Source organism: Olea europaea, unplaced genomic scaffold (assembly GCF_002742605.1).
Source record: "Olea europaea var. sylvestris unplaced genomic scaffold, O_europaea_v1 scaffold1306, whole genome shotgun sequence".
NCBI classification, from domain to species: Eukaryota; Viridiplantae; Streptophyta; class Magnoliopsida; order Lamiales; family Oleaceae; genus Olea; species Olea europaea.
The window spans coordinates 21,966-41,008 of record NW_019230530.1 but is presented as its reverse complement, the minus strand read 5'-3'; the positions used below and the strand labels follow the sequence as shown (position 1 = coordinate 41,008).

General features: G+C 33.5%; 1 protein-coding gene across 2 annotated transcripts; it reads left to right on the top strand.

Annotated features, from left to right (window-relative positions):
* The first annotated feature begins 15,565 nt into the window (after positions 1-15,565).
* On the top strand, positions 15,566-18,248 carry LOC111374896 (ethylene-responsive transcription factor RAP2-12-like). Of its 2 annotated transcripts, XM_022997654.1 has the most exons (3): positions 15,569-15,943; positions 17,025-17,948; positions 18,041-18,248. In XM_022997654.1, the coding sequence occupies exons 1-2, from the start codon at positions 15,658-15,660 to the stop codon at positions 17,903-17,905; spliced, it is 1,167 nt and encodes a 388-aa protein (XP_022853422.1). In that variant the 5' UTR covers positions 15,569-15,657; the 3' UTR covers positions 17,906-17,948; positions 18,041-18,248. The 2 variants fall into 2 exon arrangements, with proteins under 2 accessions (XP_022853421.1, XP_022853422.1); XM_022997653.1 differs by having other exon boundaries at positions 15,566-15,943; positions 17,025-18,248.
* The last annotated feature ends 795 nt before the right edge of the window (positions 18,249-19,043 follow it).

The following is a 19,043-nucleotide window of genomic DNA, read 5'->3' as shown; positions in this document are numbered from 1 at the left end:
CATCATATGAAATCAACTCACATTCATCATTCTTTTCATAATAATTTTACCAATATGACATAATCTAGCATGCCATAATGAAAATCAGTCAACAATATGAGCAAAATCAACTTTATTATCATTCAATTTGTCAACAATACACGGCTTGACCATTTCTTAACAAAAATGACATTTTCCCAACAAATTTCCCGTTTAGGGATAGTACCAGTTTACTAGACTCATAAACACTTTTAATGCCCAATTTTCCTAAGAGATTTCCACTAACCAAATTCTTATTCATATCTGGAACATGTAAAACATTGTTTAAAGTAACGGTTTTGTCGAAAGTAAATATGATATCCACGTTTCCTTTTCCATTCACCTTATATCAGACTTCGTTAACTATTTGAATCTCTTGGTCTCCATCCCCTCATGGTATGTCTTGAATAAGGACTTGTCATATGATACATCCACGGTAACACAAGTATCATACCATCATCCGAGAAACATTCCTTTTATTGTATTTATCTCACTTACGGTTACCACAATATTGCCTCTTAGATGGAATTCACTTTACCTTTGGAGTTATTTCATCTACAATACTTTGCATAGTATCTAAATTTTTCACACACGAAACATCCTCATTTGATCTTCTTCTTAGACTTATTGAAGTTCTTAGAAGGCTTTCTCTTGTTGAATTTTGTTAACGGTTCAGTTTTCTCCACTGCATTGGCTTTGGAAGTACCTTCATAAGAATTCTCATTCTTATCTCACATTCTCGATGCAAAGATGTTTCTGCAATTGTTCCAAATAATTATCTTTGAAACTATACATTATCTTCTTCTAGTATCCTTTCCAAGTCCTAGAAAACTTTGCAATAATTGACCCACTTGAAAGATCTCCCGGATTTTAATCTTTACCACCTTCAACTTGTTGACAATCACTTACATTTCATGTATTTGTGGAAGTAAGGGAATATTCTCAAGAAATTTAAAGTCAAAGTACTTAGAAATTAAAAATTTCTTGGTACCTTCCTCTTCCGTTTTGTACTTACTCTCCAAAGCATTCCATATTTCTTTTGCTAAAGATGTGTTTGTGTATATGTCTTACAAAAGGCCCGACAATGTATTGAGTGTATGATCGCAGCAAATTAATTCATCTTTTTAGCACTTTTGTCGTTCGGCTTTAATGGCCTTCGTTTTTCCATTTGTTGGTTCCGATAATGGCATCGAATCTGGATCAAGTATGTAGAAAATTTTCAACACTATAAGAAGAAACTTCAACTTGTCTTACCGTCTCGTAAAGTTGGTGCCATCAAAACGATCAAGGTGCATGAAATCTTGGTTCATCAATTCAACTGTCGCCATAATCATTTCACTTTCCATTGCAAGGATATCGTTTGAAATTGTTGGAAATGTTATCTTGGCGAGGAGAGAATGGAGAAGAAACGAGAAATTAAAACAAGAATGTGAAAATAGAAATGAAGGTCCAAAGACGTGATTGTTATCCTTAAAAGATATTTGCCCCCACTCGAATATATTTTTGGTATTTAAAGGGTTCCTTGGCAAATGATTTGAAGAATTAATCAAGATTTGTAGGGAATTTAACACTTAAGCACTGGTGTAATTCTCCAAAACTTTAAGAACACAAGGGGAAACTTTGAATATGGAAAAAAATAAGATTTTGATCTTTGTTTTATGAAAATGAATATCGATATCAAGTATTTTTCATTGTGTTTGCATTGAACATTAGGCCTTGATCAGTTTCCACGAAAATATACCAAAGTTATAATGAAAAGTCACCAAAATTTGAAACAAAAGTGTCATGAACGGTCAAAATTTTCTTCTATACGACCGCATAATGCAAAACTATGTGGTCACATAGTTCAATTTAACATGGGCCCCACATTTTTGTAAATGGCCATGCAACTGCATGCATCGCATAGGCCAAAATCCAAAATCTTGCCCTTCATTTCCATTTCATTCTACACACCTCACTCATTGATTTTGAACAACAATTCTCATCAATGGCGATTCGACCAACAATTGAAGCCTTTGATCTGGCTGTAGCGATAACGATGGTAGTGGTGATTGCGCGGGTAAGGTGGTGGAGGTGGTACTTGGGTAGTGGCGATGGAGGGGGATGAATAGAAGGGAAAGGAGGGGGGATGTGACGAGGAGGGATAAAAGTGGGTTTGAAAGTGTTGGCGGTAGTGGCCTTTAAGGAGGATGACGGATTGCAGCGAAGAATGCTAAATTCAAAATGGATGGGATTTGAAAAACATTACATATAAATTGAATACTCTTGTGAATTGGTGATAAGCGAGAAGATACAGTATTGGGCTAAAGACTTTTCTCACGCAACATCTTTATTCAAATCACGGTAAAATTACATCAACTCCATTACTTAATTTCTTATGAATTACAGGAAATTTTGTACAATTCATCACCCCTTTTTTTGCTTTATCCATTTATATGCATTATCAGTTTAGAACTAAAGAAAGTAACTTAATTGTTCTTCAATAATTACTTTGGTACTTAGATAATTTATAATTTCACATCCTATATTCTGTGATATAATGAGGAATTATGCAACATCAAGTGTTGAGTTGATCATTGTAACCAAATGGAATTAATAAACCTATTATTATATATTATGTGACAATTTTGAAAATATTTTTCTAATATCCAACTCACATGATCGTCTGCTTAATTATCATCCAAATGTGCAGTCAGATTACCTTCTATTTTTTGGTTACAAAGTAAATTGAATCCCGTGGATTTCCCATGCTTCCTCCGATACATCATATATTTTCAATCCCGAAGTGAGCTAGGCCAGAGCCTCATGATTTGCAAAGGCCTCGTTATGTCACTTTGGAGGAGAGCATCAACAAGATATTTTGTTGTTTTCTCAATGCATCGGAAATGAAGGTGGGCAAGGCAATGACATATGACCTTGTGCCTTCGACAAGAAGATAAAGGAGCACCACACTCTAAAATGTATTCATCTATGAAAGAAGGCGCTTAAGTAGCATTTTGTTTAGCTGACAATCACTTGAACTGCCACTAGGAAGGAGCATAGCGTTGGCAACTCATATTTCACTTAATATTTTAGTTACATTGACATGCTTTGAATCTTTTTGCCTAGCTAACTCAACAATCCTCAAGAACAATAGTAGAAAAATAGCAAAGGTCATAAAGTATGTTCTTGTAACTTTCTTAGTAAAGATTAATTTAATTCGAGTTCTCCAACTCATGATCTTAAACACATAACGACATTATAGTAGTCCACACTTCTTAATTCGTTTACATCTTTATTTTTCGATGTTTCTTTATCATACTTATTCCATTTTTCAAGCTATTATCTTCAAACCCGAATTACCATGATCGAATTGACCTTGATGTCGCATTGCCTACTTTTCTTTGTTGTGTATATGTGAGCGAATATGAAGTGTTTTCGGATTTTTTTTTCCTGTTTAATTTTTTACATGTATATGGGGAAAAAAGTTATCATATAGGAGAAAAAAGGTAAGATTATCCATATTTTTATCAAGAAACTCTAACTAAATAATTAAACATTTCTTGCATTTGATCAGTGAAAAGACTTTAATGATAATCACGATGTGATTTTATACATAGGGCTACAGCACTACACTCATACATAATTCGCTGTAAAAGTGATATAAATTATAAGAAGACGCCGAATTTATTTTGATAAAGACAATAATAAACTAATACTCGTAATAAACATATGCTTAATACCAATGTTATGTGTGTCAACGACGAGCACCTCTACCCATATATCTTATATCAACTTGATCAATAAACCGTCCTTCGGGGTGTAATCCAGTGGTGCAAAAGACAAGAGTAAAGTAATCTCAGCCTTGTTGGCAGCCGCAGTGTGATGGTTCGATTCCTGATATATGGAATTGGACTCTTTGTGGGTACCAGTGTATAAGCAAGCTCTTCTTCCATGGCCTGTTGGGAAATATCCGACGATTTACCTCCCTTACAATGTTCCAGGGACGGGGCGGTGGAGACCCTCAAGGTTCAACCCTTTTTTTTTTTTTTTTTTCCTCTTCCAACTTGATCAGTAAACCGCAAAAAGCAACATTTATCCCAATAATTAGTGTCTAAACATCATTAATGAAGTTTCAAAGTAGGTTTGGAAGGAGTTTATGAACGATTTTGTTGACAAATTTACTATATATATATATATATATAAGATGAGCTTTTTCAAAAAGTTATTTGAGTTCACATTGATTACTCCTCCGACTAATATCGAGCATAAAACAAAGAATTAACTAATGCAATTTGAATTCAACATTTTGTCTTACGCGTAAAATTTGACTAAAAGTTTCACGATGGTCCATTTTCCTATGTCGTTCTATATTTTAGTAATTTCATTACTCTTTAACTGTAATTCAATTAATTAATTAGTTATATATTGATTAATTGTTTTAAAAGGTAAAAATCCTATGAAACATATAGCAAGCAGAGGACAATATTGTGTAATTAACGGCCTTTTCTCTTTTTGAGCTTCTATTGCAAACTCAACATTTTCTATTATCGATTCGACCTTTATCTTGTAGTGTGAGTTGTGTATTATTTGGCCCCCATTTTTTAGAAATGAAAATAGGTAGAATAGTGTTTTTTTGAAAAATAAGTGGTTGAAAAAAAAGGAAAAAATTTCGATTTACGTGTAATATTATTTTATGAAAAATTGTGTTACTAAAAATAGAAGAAAGAGAAAGGGAATGTAATGTAATGTAATGAAACTTAATGGGGGCCAAACAAGGACTGTATATACATGGATGAAGTGTTTTTTCATTTAAAAAATATAAATAAATAAATAAATAATCACTTTTTTATCTTCCACTCACTCTAGCAAAAACTAAAGATGCTAGTGGAGTCATTTATTGTTTTTTAAGAAAAACCCCTGCGACCCGGTTTACAAATAGGGTCATAACACTATCTTCAAGCAAAATTTGAATAAAAGTGATTTGGTTTATTTAAACATAATATGCTCTCTATTTTAAAGTGTCGATCCTTAAAATTATACTGCAACGGACTTCTCAAATTAACCTTTTAAAATAGAGAGAGGATTTAACTCTTCAAATTTGAAGAGTCAGATCTACTGTCTATAATCAAATACATTCAGAATATTTCAATTTCCAATACTCCATATATTCATTTATGCAATGGAAATGAAGGGAAATTATATAATAATTTGGAGGAAAGTTGATGAAAATAAAAGATGGGAAAAAATATTTTTTTTGGGGAATAGTAAAATTAATATTAAAAATATAGAAGTTATTGTAGTATTTAAAAAATTTTACCTCTATATTTATAGATAATTCCTAATTTATAAAATATGCTAAAAGTCTTTTGGACATGTGATGAGAATAATCCCTAAATTATTCGTCAATTTGTTTATTGTCGCTTTCCTCCAAGGGGTAATAAGAATAATAATTCAACTGCATAATTGACTTTGTCTTTACGTTTAATATTTGACTAAACTTGTATATATCAAATAATAAATTTTTGTAATGGTTAATATAGTATTTTTCCCTTTGTCAACTCGATTCCCGTTGGAGCTACCTATTGGCCTTCTTGGTTTGAGCCGGTCAGCTATGGGTAACCTAGGCTGGTTCACCTCCTTGTGGTCCTTTGCCGGCTAGGATCACAAGGCGGGGTTTACCTAGTGCGCACCTTCAGGTAGCGGCTGCGGGTTCCCTTGTCAACAAAAAAAAAAAAAAAAAATCGCAAGTCTAACTACTACAACTTAAACTATATTCAGCTCGTATTTATAAACATTCAAATTAGTTATTATTCGCGTATTTTATAGAATTTACAAGTGTTTTTCATCTATCCACCATTTATTTTTATCTGTTTATAAATAAAATTGTTTATAAACACTTTCCAAATAGCTTATAGTAGTAATTAACATATAAAATGTGGTTGTATTTTTTTGTTTATTTTTAATGTGAGACCAATTCGTTTAGTTTTCACTTCAATATTTCCTAACTCCAATTAGTGCACTTTGAGCGTTTTGTCATTTACTTGAGAGCATCATTTTAATCATATGAACGTATAATTTCAATATTCTCATGGAAGAAAGTACAAATCTACTTTTTAGTCCCGTTTGGCTCTCATTATTTCAAATTTTAATGGGTGAAATAATATTTTTTAAATTTACTTGTAATATCATTTTATAGAAGATTGTGTGATTGAAAATGGGAGAGAGAAAAATAAAATTTAATTTACTAGAAGTCAAACGAGGGCTTAATCTTTTAAATAAAATAAGTAATTGCCATTCAAAATTATGCCAAAATAGAAGCATCTTCATCAATCCGACACATTCCACGTGGAGCAAAAATCAAAGTTGGATTACTCTAACGCGCCATATGTGGGTCAAAAGTAGCTGTTAGAAAGTTTAGGTAACTCATTAAAAGAGTCCATTCAAATTAGGTAAAAACTAGGGAAATTTGCAGCCAAAATATCAAATTTTTCGTTTATTAACAAACTTTATCTAAACCTTTCATTTATATCATCATGAGTATCAAATTTTTAAAAAATTTGCAACTTAAGTCCAAATTGACAGTTTCCATTAATTTGACCTCAAAAACCGTCAATTTACCCTAAAAATTAAAATTTTAATAATTTGACCACATAAGATAATGGTAAAATGGTAATTTTATAAATTTAATATAAATTAATTAATAAATTATACTAAAAAAAAGGAAAAAAAAATATAATCTATCTGTATCTATTTCTTCCCATCACCACCTACGCAAAAATGGGGAAAACAAGTCTCACCATATGCCACCCTCCACCCACTGTCAATAATGCCACCACTGTCGGGCCATACCATCAGTCACTTCATCCCCACCTCTCTTAAACTCCCTCCTTTCTCCATGCATCTCCATCGACCTTCTACCGCCTTCAATCAAAAGCTATTATCTCACAACAATTTCTTTTTAGTACCAAATGGGAGCTATTATTCCAAATGGGAGCATACCACAATAGAAATTTCAGAGCCGGGATCGGAATTTGAATCTCACTGCCACTCAATTTTCGTGAGTGGAGATCGGATTTTCAATCCACACAGGAAAATTGCGACATTCTTGGAGCCTCCCAAAGTATTGTATTTTCTTGTGCTTGTATTATTGTTAATGATAATAATAATGATTGTTGGGCTGGGAACGGGTTTCACCATGAAACATGATGTTGATCGCATCTCCAAGCTCATTGGGTGTGGATTGAACTTAGTTAAGTGGCGTGGAGGGCGTTGTTGAGGGAGAAAGTGGTAGATTGATTTGGTGGTGTTGGCTGTATCTGTGGTTATGAGAGGAGATGGTGGGTGACAGTAGCAAGCGATGGTGTGTGGTGCTGTATTTTGGTGGGATTGGAGGATAGGAGTCGGGGTTGTTGAAGGAGATGAACAATTTTCCCTTTTTCTCTTTTTATTGTTTTATATTAAAATGATAAAATGGTCATTTTATTCTTGTCTTATGTTGTCAAATTATTAAATTTTTAATTTCTGAGGTTTAGCGGATTCTACGGTCAAACTAACGGAAACTGTCAATTTGGACTTGAGCTACAAATTTTTTTTAAGATTTCGTAGTCACGGTGGCACAAATGAAAGATTTGGACAAAGTCTACTAATAAACGAAATGTTTGGTCCCTTAGTTGCAGTTTTTCCTAAAAACTACTTCTATTATCTTCTATAAAGTTAGGTAGGTTAATACAAATTTCGCGGCCTCACGTTTTAAATCCCAAATGGCATGTGTATGTTTTTGTCTTAATCATTTAAAATGAATTGTTAAATTGAGCAAAGTGACGATAAAAAAAATACAGTCAAATTCAATTATTTCGAGAATATGATTTAATTTATTGTTATTATAACGCCGTTAAAATGGACTTTTTAAGGGTCATACTGGTACTTGAAGTTTTACCTAGTATAAAGTTGGGTTTATAGGCCCCATTTCACAGAAATTATATTGGGCTTTTCATGTGAGCGGGACCCACCTCATTAAAAAATACCCCAAAAATGCTCACCCCTTACGTTTGTGAGGAACTTGTAAGGACTCTGAACTCTTGGTGATTGTGAACAAATGTGACTTTTGTAACTATACATAAAATCACATTGTTATAATTCTATAAGACAATGCAAAATTTCAAGGGGAAATATATATATATATAAAACTAAAACAACCCTCTTTTCAAAATTCCTTTTGCAAAGCAAACAAAATCACTTTCCCACCAATTACCACACGTAAACTTCATCAATTTTGAAAAAGAAAGGAAAAAAATTTGTGTTGAATCAAATGCCAAATTCATAAAAGCAAATACCTTCCTACCAAATTATTAATATCATGTATCCAAGGAAAACAGACCTATTGGATCAAATCAAACTACCCATATAAATTTTAAAAAGTCCACACGGCAAATACTTCTCACTAGGAACGATCACACGTGGTATCATGTATTTAAGGAAAAACAAAAATTTGGACAATTCTAATAAGTTGTAGAAAATTCACAAGCACACAAATACTTTAGTAGGGATGGAAAATTGGTTCCCTGGCTCAGACTGTTCGTGGCTCGACTTAATTAAAGCCCGACCTGGTCCGACTCAAAACTCAATTCCACCGAGCCTGAGTCCGGCCCATGTGACTCGGGGGTCGACTAAAAAAAAAAGCATGCAACTGCCTAATTTAAAGGCAGTAGGCTAGGCAGCGTGCCAAAAAAAAAAAAAAATTGAGTCGGATCGAGCCTCGAGTTTCGGCTCGTTGACAACCCTATACTTCAGAGATTATTAAACATAATATCATGTAATAAACATAAACAAGAATTAGGTAAATTCAAATTGCCCAAATTGTATAAGTTAAAATATCACATTGCTATATTTCCAAAACAAACCAAAATGTCAAGGAACTAAAACAACCCTCCTGGAAATACTTGTTTGAGCCCCATTAAATAGATTGATAGTGGATGTGAGGTTAAAAAATAAGAATTTTTTTTATATTTATATGTAATATTATTTTATTAAAAAAATTGTCTTTAAAAAGAAGAGTGAGAATGTATTTTGGGAAAAAGGAAATCCAACAAAGCCTGAAAAAAATATAATGTGCGCACATGCTTCCCACCAGGTTACCTCATGTATTCGTAAAAATTTCAGAAAATTTACACATACAAGTACTTTCTCAATAGATCATCACATGTAATATCATATATTTACGAAAAACAAGCCCCCGGGAATAGTCTAGTGGTGCAAAAGATAAGAGTGAAGTTATCTCACGTCTTGCTGGTAGCCGCAGTGTGGAGATTCAATTCCTGAAATATGGAATTAGACTCCTTGTAAGCGCGGTGTACAGACAGTTCTTGTTCCCTAACCTACTTAAACACATCCCGCGATTTACCTCTCTCACAAACCTCTAGAGACAGGACGGTGAGGGCCCTCAAGGGTGGGGTTCAACTTTTATATATTTACGAAAAACAAAAACTGGATCAATTCAGACTACCCAATTCCTATAAGTTAAAGAAAATCTAAACAAACTTTCCACCGGAAATTACCTCATGTACTATCTTGAAACCTGATTACCATACGTAATATCATGTATTCAAGAAACACAAAAAGTCGGTCAATTCACACTACCTATTTCGTAAAAGCTTAAAAAAAGATAAAATGCACGCAAATACTTCCTCACCAGAGATCATCATACGTAAAAAAATAAAATTAAAATTAAATAAATAAATAAATAAAGAAGAAGAAGAAAGAATCAGTGAATTCAAACTTATCAATTCGAAGAAGTTTCAGAAAATCCACACTCACAACTCATCCGCACTAGAGAATAATGTCATATCTTTAGGAAAAGAAAAACTAGATCAACTCAAATTACCTAGATCGAAAAAATTTCAGGAAATATACATGTACATATATAAACACGCTCAAAAATATAAACATTCACATACATACATAAGAGACATACATTTTTTGGGATGTCAATTAAACTTGTCGGCTCTGATCGAAAAAAGGCCGCGCTGGCTTGGCTCGAGACTCACGTCGAGCCCCATTTTGAGGTTTCGAGCCGAGCCTGAGCGGCCCATATGACTCGTCGGCTCGGGCCTTAATTTAAAAAAAAAACAAAAACAAAAACAGAAACAAAACTAAGGCAGGTGGTTGCCTTTCTTAAAGGCATCCGAGTGCCGGAAAAAAAATGAGAGAGAAAGGGAGAGAAAAAATCGGTTCGCTAAGGCTCGAGCTGAAAGCTGGGGCCAAGTCTTTTTTTTTTGCTCGGGTTGGAAAAAATCCCGTTTGATTTTACTCGAATCGAGCTCAAACCTTGAATTTCAGCTCGCAAGCCAACTCGGCTCGACTCGTTAACATCCCTGTTGGGAATCTACTTATACATGCACAGCGGAATTTAAAATATATTTCGATTCCCATCCAATAGATCTCATTGTGTTTGGTTAGGAATTGTGATAAGATTGTACCTTTTCCAGATCTGCAATCCTTTAGCTTTTCTTTTCGTTCCACAACTTTGATTCGCCACCACAGCTGTCCAATTGTCCAGCCTCCAACGGTGATCCACACAGAGAATTTGATTGCAGCCTCTAGGGTTTTCTCTTGTGCTAGCAAGAATAATGAAAACCTTAATGGACCTCAAACCCTAGTTATGTATTTATATAAACCCAAATAGGCTCGGCCCGGTCCGGCCCAATAATTAATTAATCCAATTAATTAAACCCGGTCCGTGAATTAATTAATCCAATTAATTAATTCGAAAATATAAATAACAAATCCAATTAATTAATTTATCCAACGATTGTTAAATTAATCAATTGGCAATTTGCAATCTTCCAATTCTCTTTTGTGTGTGACCCATTAGGTTCCCGACCACGATGCCTAACGACGTGAAATATTATTTTGATCTAATCAAAATTGATAAATTAAAACCCCCCTTTTAATTTATCGTCAATTCACATTCGCCGTCCCTGATTGACATCTAGCAATGTGTCAGGGCAATACATGTGACGGGAAATGTCACGTGGTATGACAAAACCAAATTCGTTCGTTTACCGTGAAACTATAATCCCTTCGTCAATATGATCCGATCAATTACGAGATATGGAATTGTGTCAATCTCGATCATCGATCATATCTTTCACTCCACTATTAAGTCAATACAAATCGAAAACTCCTTTTCGACTTATGTGTACACCTTGGCCAAGGATTTGATCATTGACTTAATTGAATGAAACGCAGATCATAATCTCCTACTATCTAAGAGTGACGAATCCTTTATTGATCAATCACAACCTTCATACGATTCTTGACGTACCCGAACGATGTCGTATTAGCGGCCCTTTTCAGAGCAACATCCAACACCGCCAAAGTATGACTGTCCTCATATAAGGTACCATGACGACCTCAAGTTAAAGGACCAATTTCACTACCGAACGTTAGAGATTAACCACCGACACTCAGATAGTTATCCATGTGGAATCTCTCGACGGGTCTCCAATGTTTTGTTCTATAACAAACATCCACGTGTTCATTTAAGTGTCACCACACTTTAACTTGTGAGATCAGCCACTTACTTCACAAGTAAGAAATGCCACACGTGATGGTCTATCCGTAATAACGATATCCGTATCTCGTTATTACTTACGACCACGGATGATTTAAGATTCAATCAGATGTAATTTGTATCTCACAATCACAACTCCTTGTGATTAATAAATTACAAATATTTGAATCTACGGACTCTATTATTTATTTAATTGTCTATTAATTAAATAATAGATCTGCCATTTAATTGCATCAATTATATATAAAAGTATTTATGTCCAAAGTCGATTGGACCTAGGGCATAATACTTACAATCCCTGCATACATTGAGGGTTTCAATTGGTGTATTTGGACGTGAGTATATGGAAAGTAATTAGTGTGTTTGGACGCAGGTATAGACCATTAAATTTTTTAGATCGAAAAAATTCATTTAAATTGTTTAGTCATTTTACAACTTATGAAGGTTATTTGTTTTTATTTATCTATTGTCCACGAAATATTTTGTAATTTGTTATTGACACACAAATATAAATGAATTATGATATTGTAAACCAAAATGTAACTAAATATCAAGTGTGATTAATCACAATTTTTTCATTATGTAAGATAGGAATAATATACAGCAGTGGATGTTAACTTTGAAGTTCGAATTACCGAAGCATATGGCAGATTTGCTATGCTTGAGAAACGAGAAAATGTACAAAGGATATAGTTAAGTGTGGTGCTGTGAATGTGTGTCAAAGTGTGCATTCACTGGATCTTGACATTTGGTACTCTCCTAGCTGTCTAATTAGCTTCTTGAGTCTTCCAAGAGCTAAAATCCTTCTTATGGCTTCTGATTATTCATTCAGTTTATCTAACGTTTGGCTTTTAAAATGTTTTCTTTCTGAAAATTGGGGTTCTCTTTGATCTCGAAAATCTCATTCGATACTTGAAATCTTCTATTCTCTTTCTGATATTTGGTGTTTTCTGAGTGAAAATATGTAAAGGATTTGAGGGTTCCTTTTCTGTATAGATCAGGTTAGAGTGATGGTGTGATTTTGTGGGTTCTTGGTGGACTTGTGTCCCGATCAGCTCATTCTTTAAAGATAAGTCTACTTAATGGCTTGATATTTTGTACTTTGGAACTGGTTGTAACATTGGTTGCCGTTTTTGACTTTATAGTGCAATCGAATACTATCCATTTTATATGAATGCTCAACAGAGGACTAGGTATTAGAAACAGTCACTAAACTTTTAGGGTTTTGATCGAAACAAATCATTCTATTCATTTTTTATTTCTATCATTTTTGTTTATATGCGCTTGAAAAGTTTTGAATAGGTACTTAGGGTGCATTTGATTTGAGTTTCTATTTTCTGCTTTAAATTTTGAATTCATTTTCTATTTTCTATTTTAAGTGATTATTTTAAGGTTATAGAAAAAGTGTTTGGTTTGTCATTTTCAAAAACTGTTTCTCAAAACAAAAAAATTAGTAAATGTGTTTGATTTAAAAACTTTAAAAATAGTTTTATGACATTTTAGAGGGGGGGGGGTATTTGTATTTGAGTAAGTTTTATGTGATTTTATTAATTATATTTTAATTTGAAAAATCTTTAAGCTAATTTTCCTTGTTTTGAGTTTTTTGAGAACACCAAAACGTCAAAAAATCATTTTGAGTTTTGTGTTATAAAATTTTCCTTGTTTTTAAAACCTCATTTTTGAAAATAACATACCAAACGCGTTTTGAGTGTTTTCAAAAATTGAAAACTGAAAATGACCTCAAAATGACAAATCAAACGCACTCTTATATTCTTGTTTTCTGAGTATTGAAATGGTATCAGAGCCTGGATTTGAGAATATTCATATTTGATCTTCAAAGATTAGCAAGATCTTTAACAGATCTCAAAGTTATGGACTGTGGATTATAAGAAATTGTAATGAAATTGAGTTCTCTGTGCTCGCTTGGTGAGATCTTTAAATTTTCTACAAAGCTTATTTCTAAAATTTAAGGTTTCTTATATTTTCCATTGATTTCTCTTACAATATATGCCTTGGAGACTAATTTTTGTCTAAAGGCTCATATGAGGCATTGGGAATCTAAGATAAATTCAGTACAAGTGTTTAACTGAAGGATCTTGGAGGAGGAAAACAATGAAATTTAGAATTTTAAATCTCTTTTTTAAGTTTCTTGAAATATTTATTCGCATGTCCTTTGTTTATGCATAGAGATCTTATTGAGTGAATATGAGTATTATTTGTAGGATTTTAATCACTTTATATGTTATTGCAATTTTCTATTGTTCTTGTTTTAAGGATTCCATTCTCATATACTGTGTATCTATGTGATCAAACTTGTCTGCATCTGTTTATTTGTAAGGTCCTCTACTAAGTTTAAATTGAGTTTGTATGATGGGAATGAGGATTTTAATATGTGGAGTCAAAAAATGAAAGTTGTGTTAATGCAAAATGGAAGAAATTGCATTATGTACTATTTTTCTTATATCTTTTTGAAAAAGTGATAACAATTGTTGGAGATAATCAATGCACAATTACTATATCATCCACTGAGGCTAAATATAGGTTAGTTGCTGCTATTGCTGCTGAGCTCAATTGGGTGTGCTTTATTTTGACAGAACTTGGTGTCACTCTTTCTCAATCCCCTATTATTTATTTCGACAATGTTGGGGCTACTTATTTGTGCTAAAATACAGTTTTTCATTAAAAACGAAACATGTTGCTATTGATTTTCATTTTATTCGTGATCAAGTTCAAATGCATTTTACGTGTTGCTCATATTTCTAGTTAAGACCAACTAGCAGATGTACTTACCAAACCACTCTTGCCGTTTCATTTTTTGTCTCTTCGAGCCAAGATTGGCCTCTTCAATCGAGCTCCATCTTGAGGGAGCATAATAGGGATAATTTTCTATTATTTGTAAACACTAGTGGACCTACTCATGGTCCTGCTTTAAAATTATTTTTTTCATTTTTTTTTTTTTTGGTTGTCAAAAATCAAATTTGGGCAATAACGGTAGTTGGGCTTTTTTGTTAAAATAGAGTTAGAGCAATGACCAAACAATTGAGAGAGTAAGAATTGAGATTATTTTTTCATTTGCGATATTTAATTTGAAAATTCTTTGAAAATTGTTATTCATCGTACATGTGAGATTATTTGGAATTCTTTGAAAATTGTTATTTATCATATATATGAGATTTGTGAATCTATGGCAATGATCTCCTGTATGTATTCATGTAATATACATAATTTTTGAATAACTTTTTAATAAATTTTAACGTTCCACTAACTCCAAATATTTGCGTCCGCCATTATTTGTAAATATAATCTTCTATTATAAGTGGTGATAATCCTCCATTATCGCTATAGATAGTTTTCTATTATATATTTTTGATAATCATTTATAACCTCTAGAGAAAATCTTCTATAATACTTGATTTGATCTTGTACCAAATGTGTGTGCATTTGAGATTTTTTTATTTCAATCTCATCTTGCAAAATGTATATATATACTCCATTACCGAAGAGAACTCTATCGCAAAAATTCTCCCTTCTCTATTATCTTATAAATAGTAGAATAGAAGTAGATTAGTTTACATAAATTACGGAAAGAATCACATCTCTACTATAATTTAGTCTAGTTGTATAAAATCTTCGTATACCCATGTGTACGTATTGCTACATCACCCAAAAAACCAAACGTTTTGACACGAAGATTTTTCCAATTTGTAAAAAATTATTCAAACTTAAGAAACTATCATAAGGACAAGTAAACTTTCTTAATGACTTTATGATGTAATCAATTACCTATAAGAACTCTTTTAAGTTTTAAACACGCAAAAATCTACGAGAAGGATAAGAAATGCAATTTTATCCGCGGCGCAAGGGTATTTAAGTCAAATCAAAATCTCGAAAACAAATAATGACCTGAATAAGGGTATTAAAGACATTTCACGGCACCTCGTTCCTACCGATTTCCTGCCATCTCTTTTTGCTCACCGACTATAAACATCTCTCCTACCTTCTTTATACGTTAAAAATCACTTCTTTTCGATTAAAGAATCTGTCATTTGATACCAAAAATTCATAGAAAAGGTTAATAATCAGAAATGTGTGGAGGAGCTATAATATCGGATTTGTTGTCGCCGAGCCGACCATCGCGCAAGCTGACGGCTGACTTGTTATGGGGAAGTGGAGCTGCCGCTGATCTGGCCAAAGGGAAGAGGAAGATTCCAGGAAACTACCACTCAAAACCGCTGAGATCTAAGCCGATTGTTGATATTGGCGATGATTTCGAGGCTGACTTTCAGGACTTTAAGGATTTCTCCGATGATGAAGTGGAGATCGATGTCAAACCCTTCGCCTTCTCTGCTTCCAATAACTCCGGCTTTCGAGGTAATGAGTTTTTATATACATAATTTTTTCATTTTAATAGGGTTTTGGGTTTCTTTAATTTACGTGACGTTTGCTGTTTGGTGTAAGTGAGTCTGTGATGATAGTGATATTGATTTTGATGGATGATAATTTGTTTTAATGCTTGATTATGATTCCTGTTTTGAAATCAATATTTGGATGTTAATATATTTTCAGTGAGAAAATAATTTTTTTCTGGTTGTGAATAATATTGATGGTTAGTTTTGTGTCATTATTGGACTAAAACTTGATTTCGATCGGTGTTAATGTGGATTTAAGAATGATTTTGTGAAAATATTGGGGTATGTCTGGTGCTAATTGTTTGATGAAAGGTATTTGTAAATGATTATTGATAATATCTAAGTTTCTGTTTATGTTTGTTGGATGAAAGGTATTTCTTATTCTGAAAAAAAAAATAAAAAAATAAAAATAAATAAAAATAAAAATATTGTACATACTAGATCTTAAAAATTATCTTCCTGCAAGAGAGATAAAATTGCCTTGATCTCCCAGATAGGTTTGTAATTTATTTATTTTTTAATTATTATCTGAATTGATAATTGAACGTGTCACAAGCTTAATTCAATTATACTGCGAAAAAATCTGGTCTTTTTCATTTTCTATCTCTTTGATGTTGTCGGAAAAAAAGAGTAAAGATGAATATAAATTTCAAATGCTAATCATGTAAATTTCAGGCATAAGAGTTACCATATTATCTTTCTCAGGTTGATAGGATTCATGATTCTTATGTTTTCACGACATTGTAAGTATTCGTGAATTTTGAAATTGTTCATATATGGTTTCTGAATGGGAGATCAAACTTCAATGGATCTAGGTAGAAGCATATTTTGAATCAAGAATGTTATTTTCTTAATTTGTTTTGTTTACATGCGGGGATAGATGAATCAATTGGGATCAGAAAAACTGAGATCTTTTGTCCAATTTACCTGCTTCCTGTGATTCATTGTTTATTCAGTAATCTATCTTTTGCAAGTATATGGTGTCTTAATCTCTTGCTTCGACTTAGTTCTATAACATTCTTCTTCTATCATTTCTCTTGAAGGTACAAAATCTGTAAAATCTGCTGATTCTGATGAGGATACTGAAAAGTCGTCGAAGAGAAAGAGGAAGAATCAGTACAGGGGGATCCGACAACGCCCATGGGGTAAATGGGCTGCTGAGATCCGAGACCCTAGAAAAGGTGTCCGAGTTTGGCTTGGAACTTTTAACACTGCTGAGGAAGCTGCAAGAGCCTATGATACTGAGGCTCGGAGGATCAGGGGCAACAAAGCAAAGGTAAATTTTCCTGAAGATGATCCAGCTTCTGCCTCAAAACGTTCAGGTAAGGTGAACCTTCGTGAAGGACTTCCTAAGGGAAGCTCAGTCCATGTTCAGCCCAGCATGAACCAGAATGTGACTTTCATGAACATGCTGGACAATGGCAACTACAATTCATTCAGCTTCCCTGAAGAGACACTGCCAACAAATCAGTATGGCAATGCTGATTTTTACCCTTCCGAGGGTGCCATGAAAGTACAAACACTTGCCCCTTCTGATGGCATTAATATTTACTTCGGCTCTGATCAAGAGAGCAACTCTTATGACTGCTCAGACTTCGGTTTGGGAGAAAATTTTGCTAAAAATCCAGAAATTTCATCTGTTCTCTCGGCTGTTGTTGAGGACAATCAAGCTCAATTTTTGGAGGATGCTAGCCCTGCAAAGAAACTGAAGTCAGATTCTGGAGATTTGTTGTCTGCTGTTGAAAACACTGAAGTCTCATCATTTGAGTCCCAAATGAAGCCCTTTCAGATGCCATATCTGGATAGCAATTGGGATGCTTCACTTGATGCATTCCTCAATGGAGATGCAACTCAAGATGGTGGGAACGAAATGGATCTTTGGTCATTTGATGATGTTCCAGCCATGTTGAGTGGGATTTACTGAGACCTGTGCTTTGCCCCTCTTGCTACTGTATATGAGGCCGCATGTTAGTTAATTTTGTCATTTTCGCAGCTCTTAATATCTTTATATAAAATCCAGTTTGCACTTGAAGCGTAACCGGTTACTGGTTCTTCTTAGGTGTGTTTGTTGATGATCGAGGTGGATGGATCTTCAAGCATGCTTTGGCTATAATGGTGCTGTAAAAGACTGGTTAAATAAGTAGTAAATAGGCTATTAGATTTAAATTATCTTTCGAGACTGCTAATTTTCGAAGATTTTATATTTTCTGTATGGATGTTCTGTGATAAAACTGAAGCTTATGTTATTCAGTTTGTTGTTTGCTTCACTATCGTTGTCTTTTTATCCGATACATGCTATTTCTCCTCCGGCATTATGACTAAAATACCAGTTTAACCATTATGAACAGTGTTACTGAGGCCACCATAATGAGAATCGGATCCTGGCTTTCCTTCTTTCTCAGCTTTCACTCGTACCAAATTTTGCATGCTGAACTGCCTCTTTTGTGATGTTCTTGCAGGTTTGAGCCTAGGAAGTTTTTAGTTATAAGAATGAAATCAAATTTTATTTTTGAATTACACATTTCAATGGATTTACGAGTATTATTTACTTATTCATTACACATTTATCTATTTATAAATTCTTCTCAAACTGTGCTTAAGATTCAATGTCGTCTTTTTGTGTCAACAAAAATGACAATGAAATGGCAAAAAGGCTCAACTAATAGGTAGGACTGGTCGGTGGAGGAGAGCTTTAGAAAGAATTGAAGGGTCAATTAACCATTCATTACACCATTGACTTGGCATTGTTTTAGCAATTAGCAATTTTCACGAGAGAGGATATGTTTATTTTTTGTGTAATGTAAGTGACATACATGTGGCTAATCTTCACATACATGTCACATAGGTTGACTAGGATAATGAGTTATTGCAAATAGTATTAATCTTATTTTTGTCCAAAATTTTGTAATAAAAATGGTCTGTTTTCACAATGATAGCACTTGCTTGTTTTTCACCTCTATTTGCCTAGTGTAGACAACATAAACAAGACTCATTTGGCTAAAAAATAAGTAGTAGAAACACTTACGATAGAGAGTTTAAGCCGTATAAGCACTTTCATGACT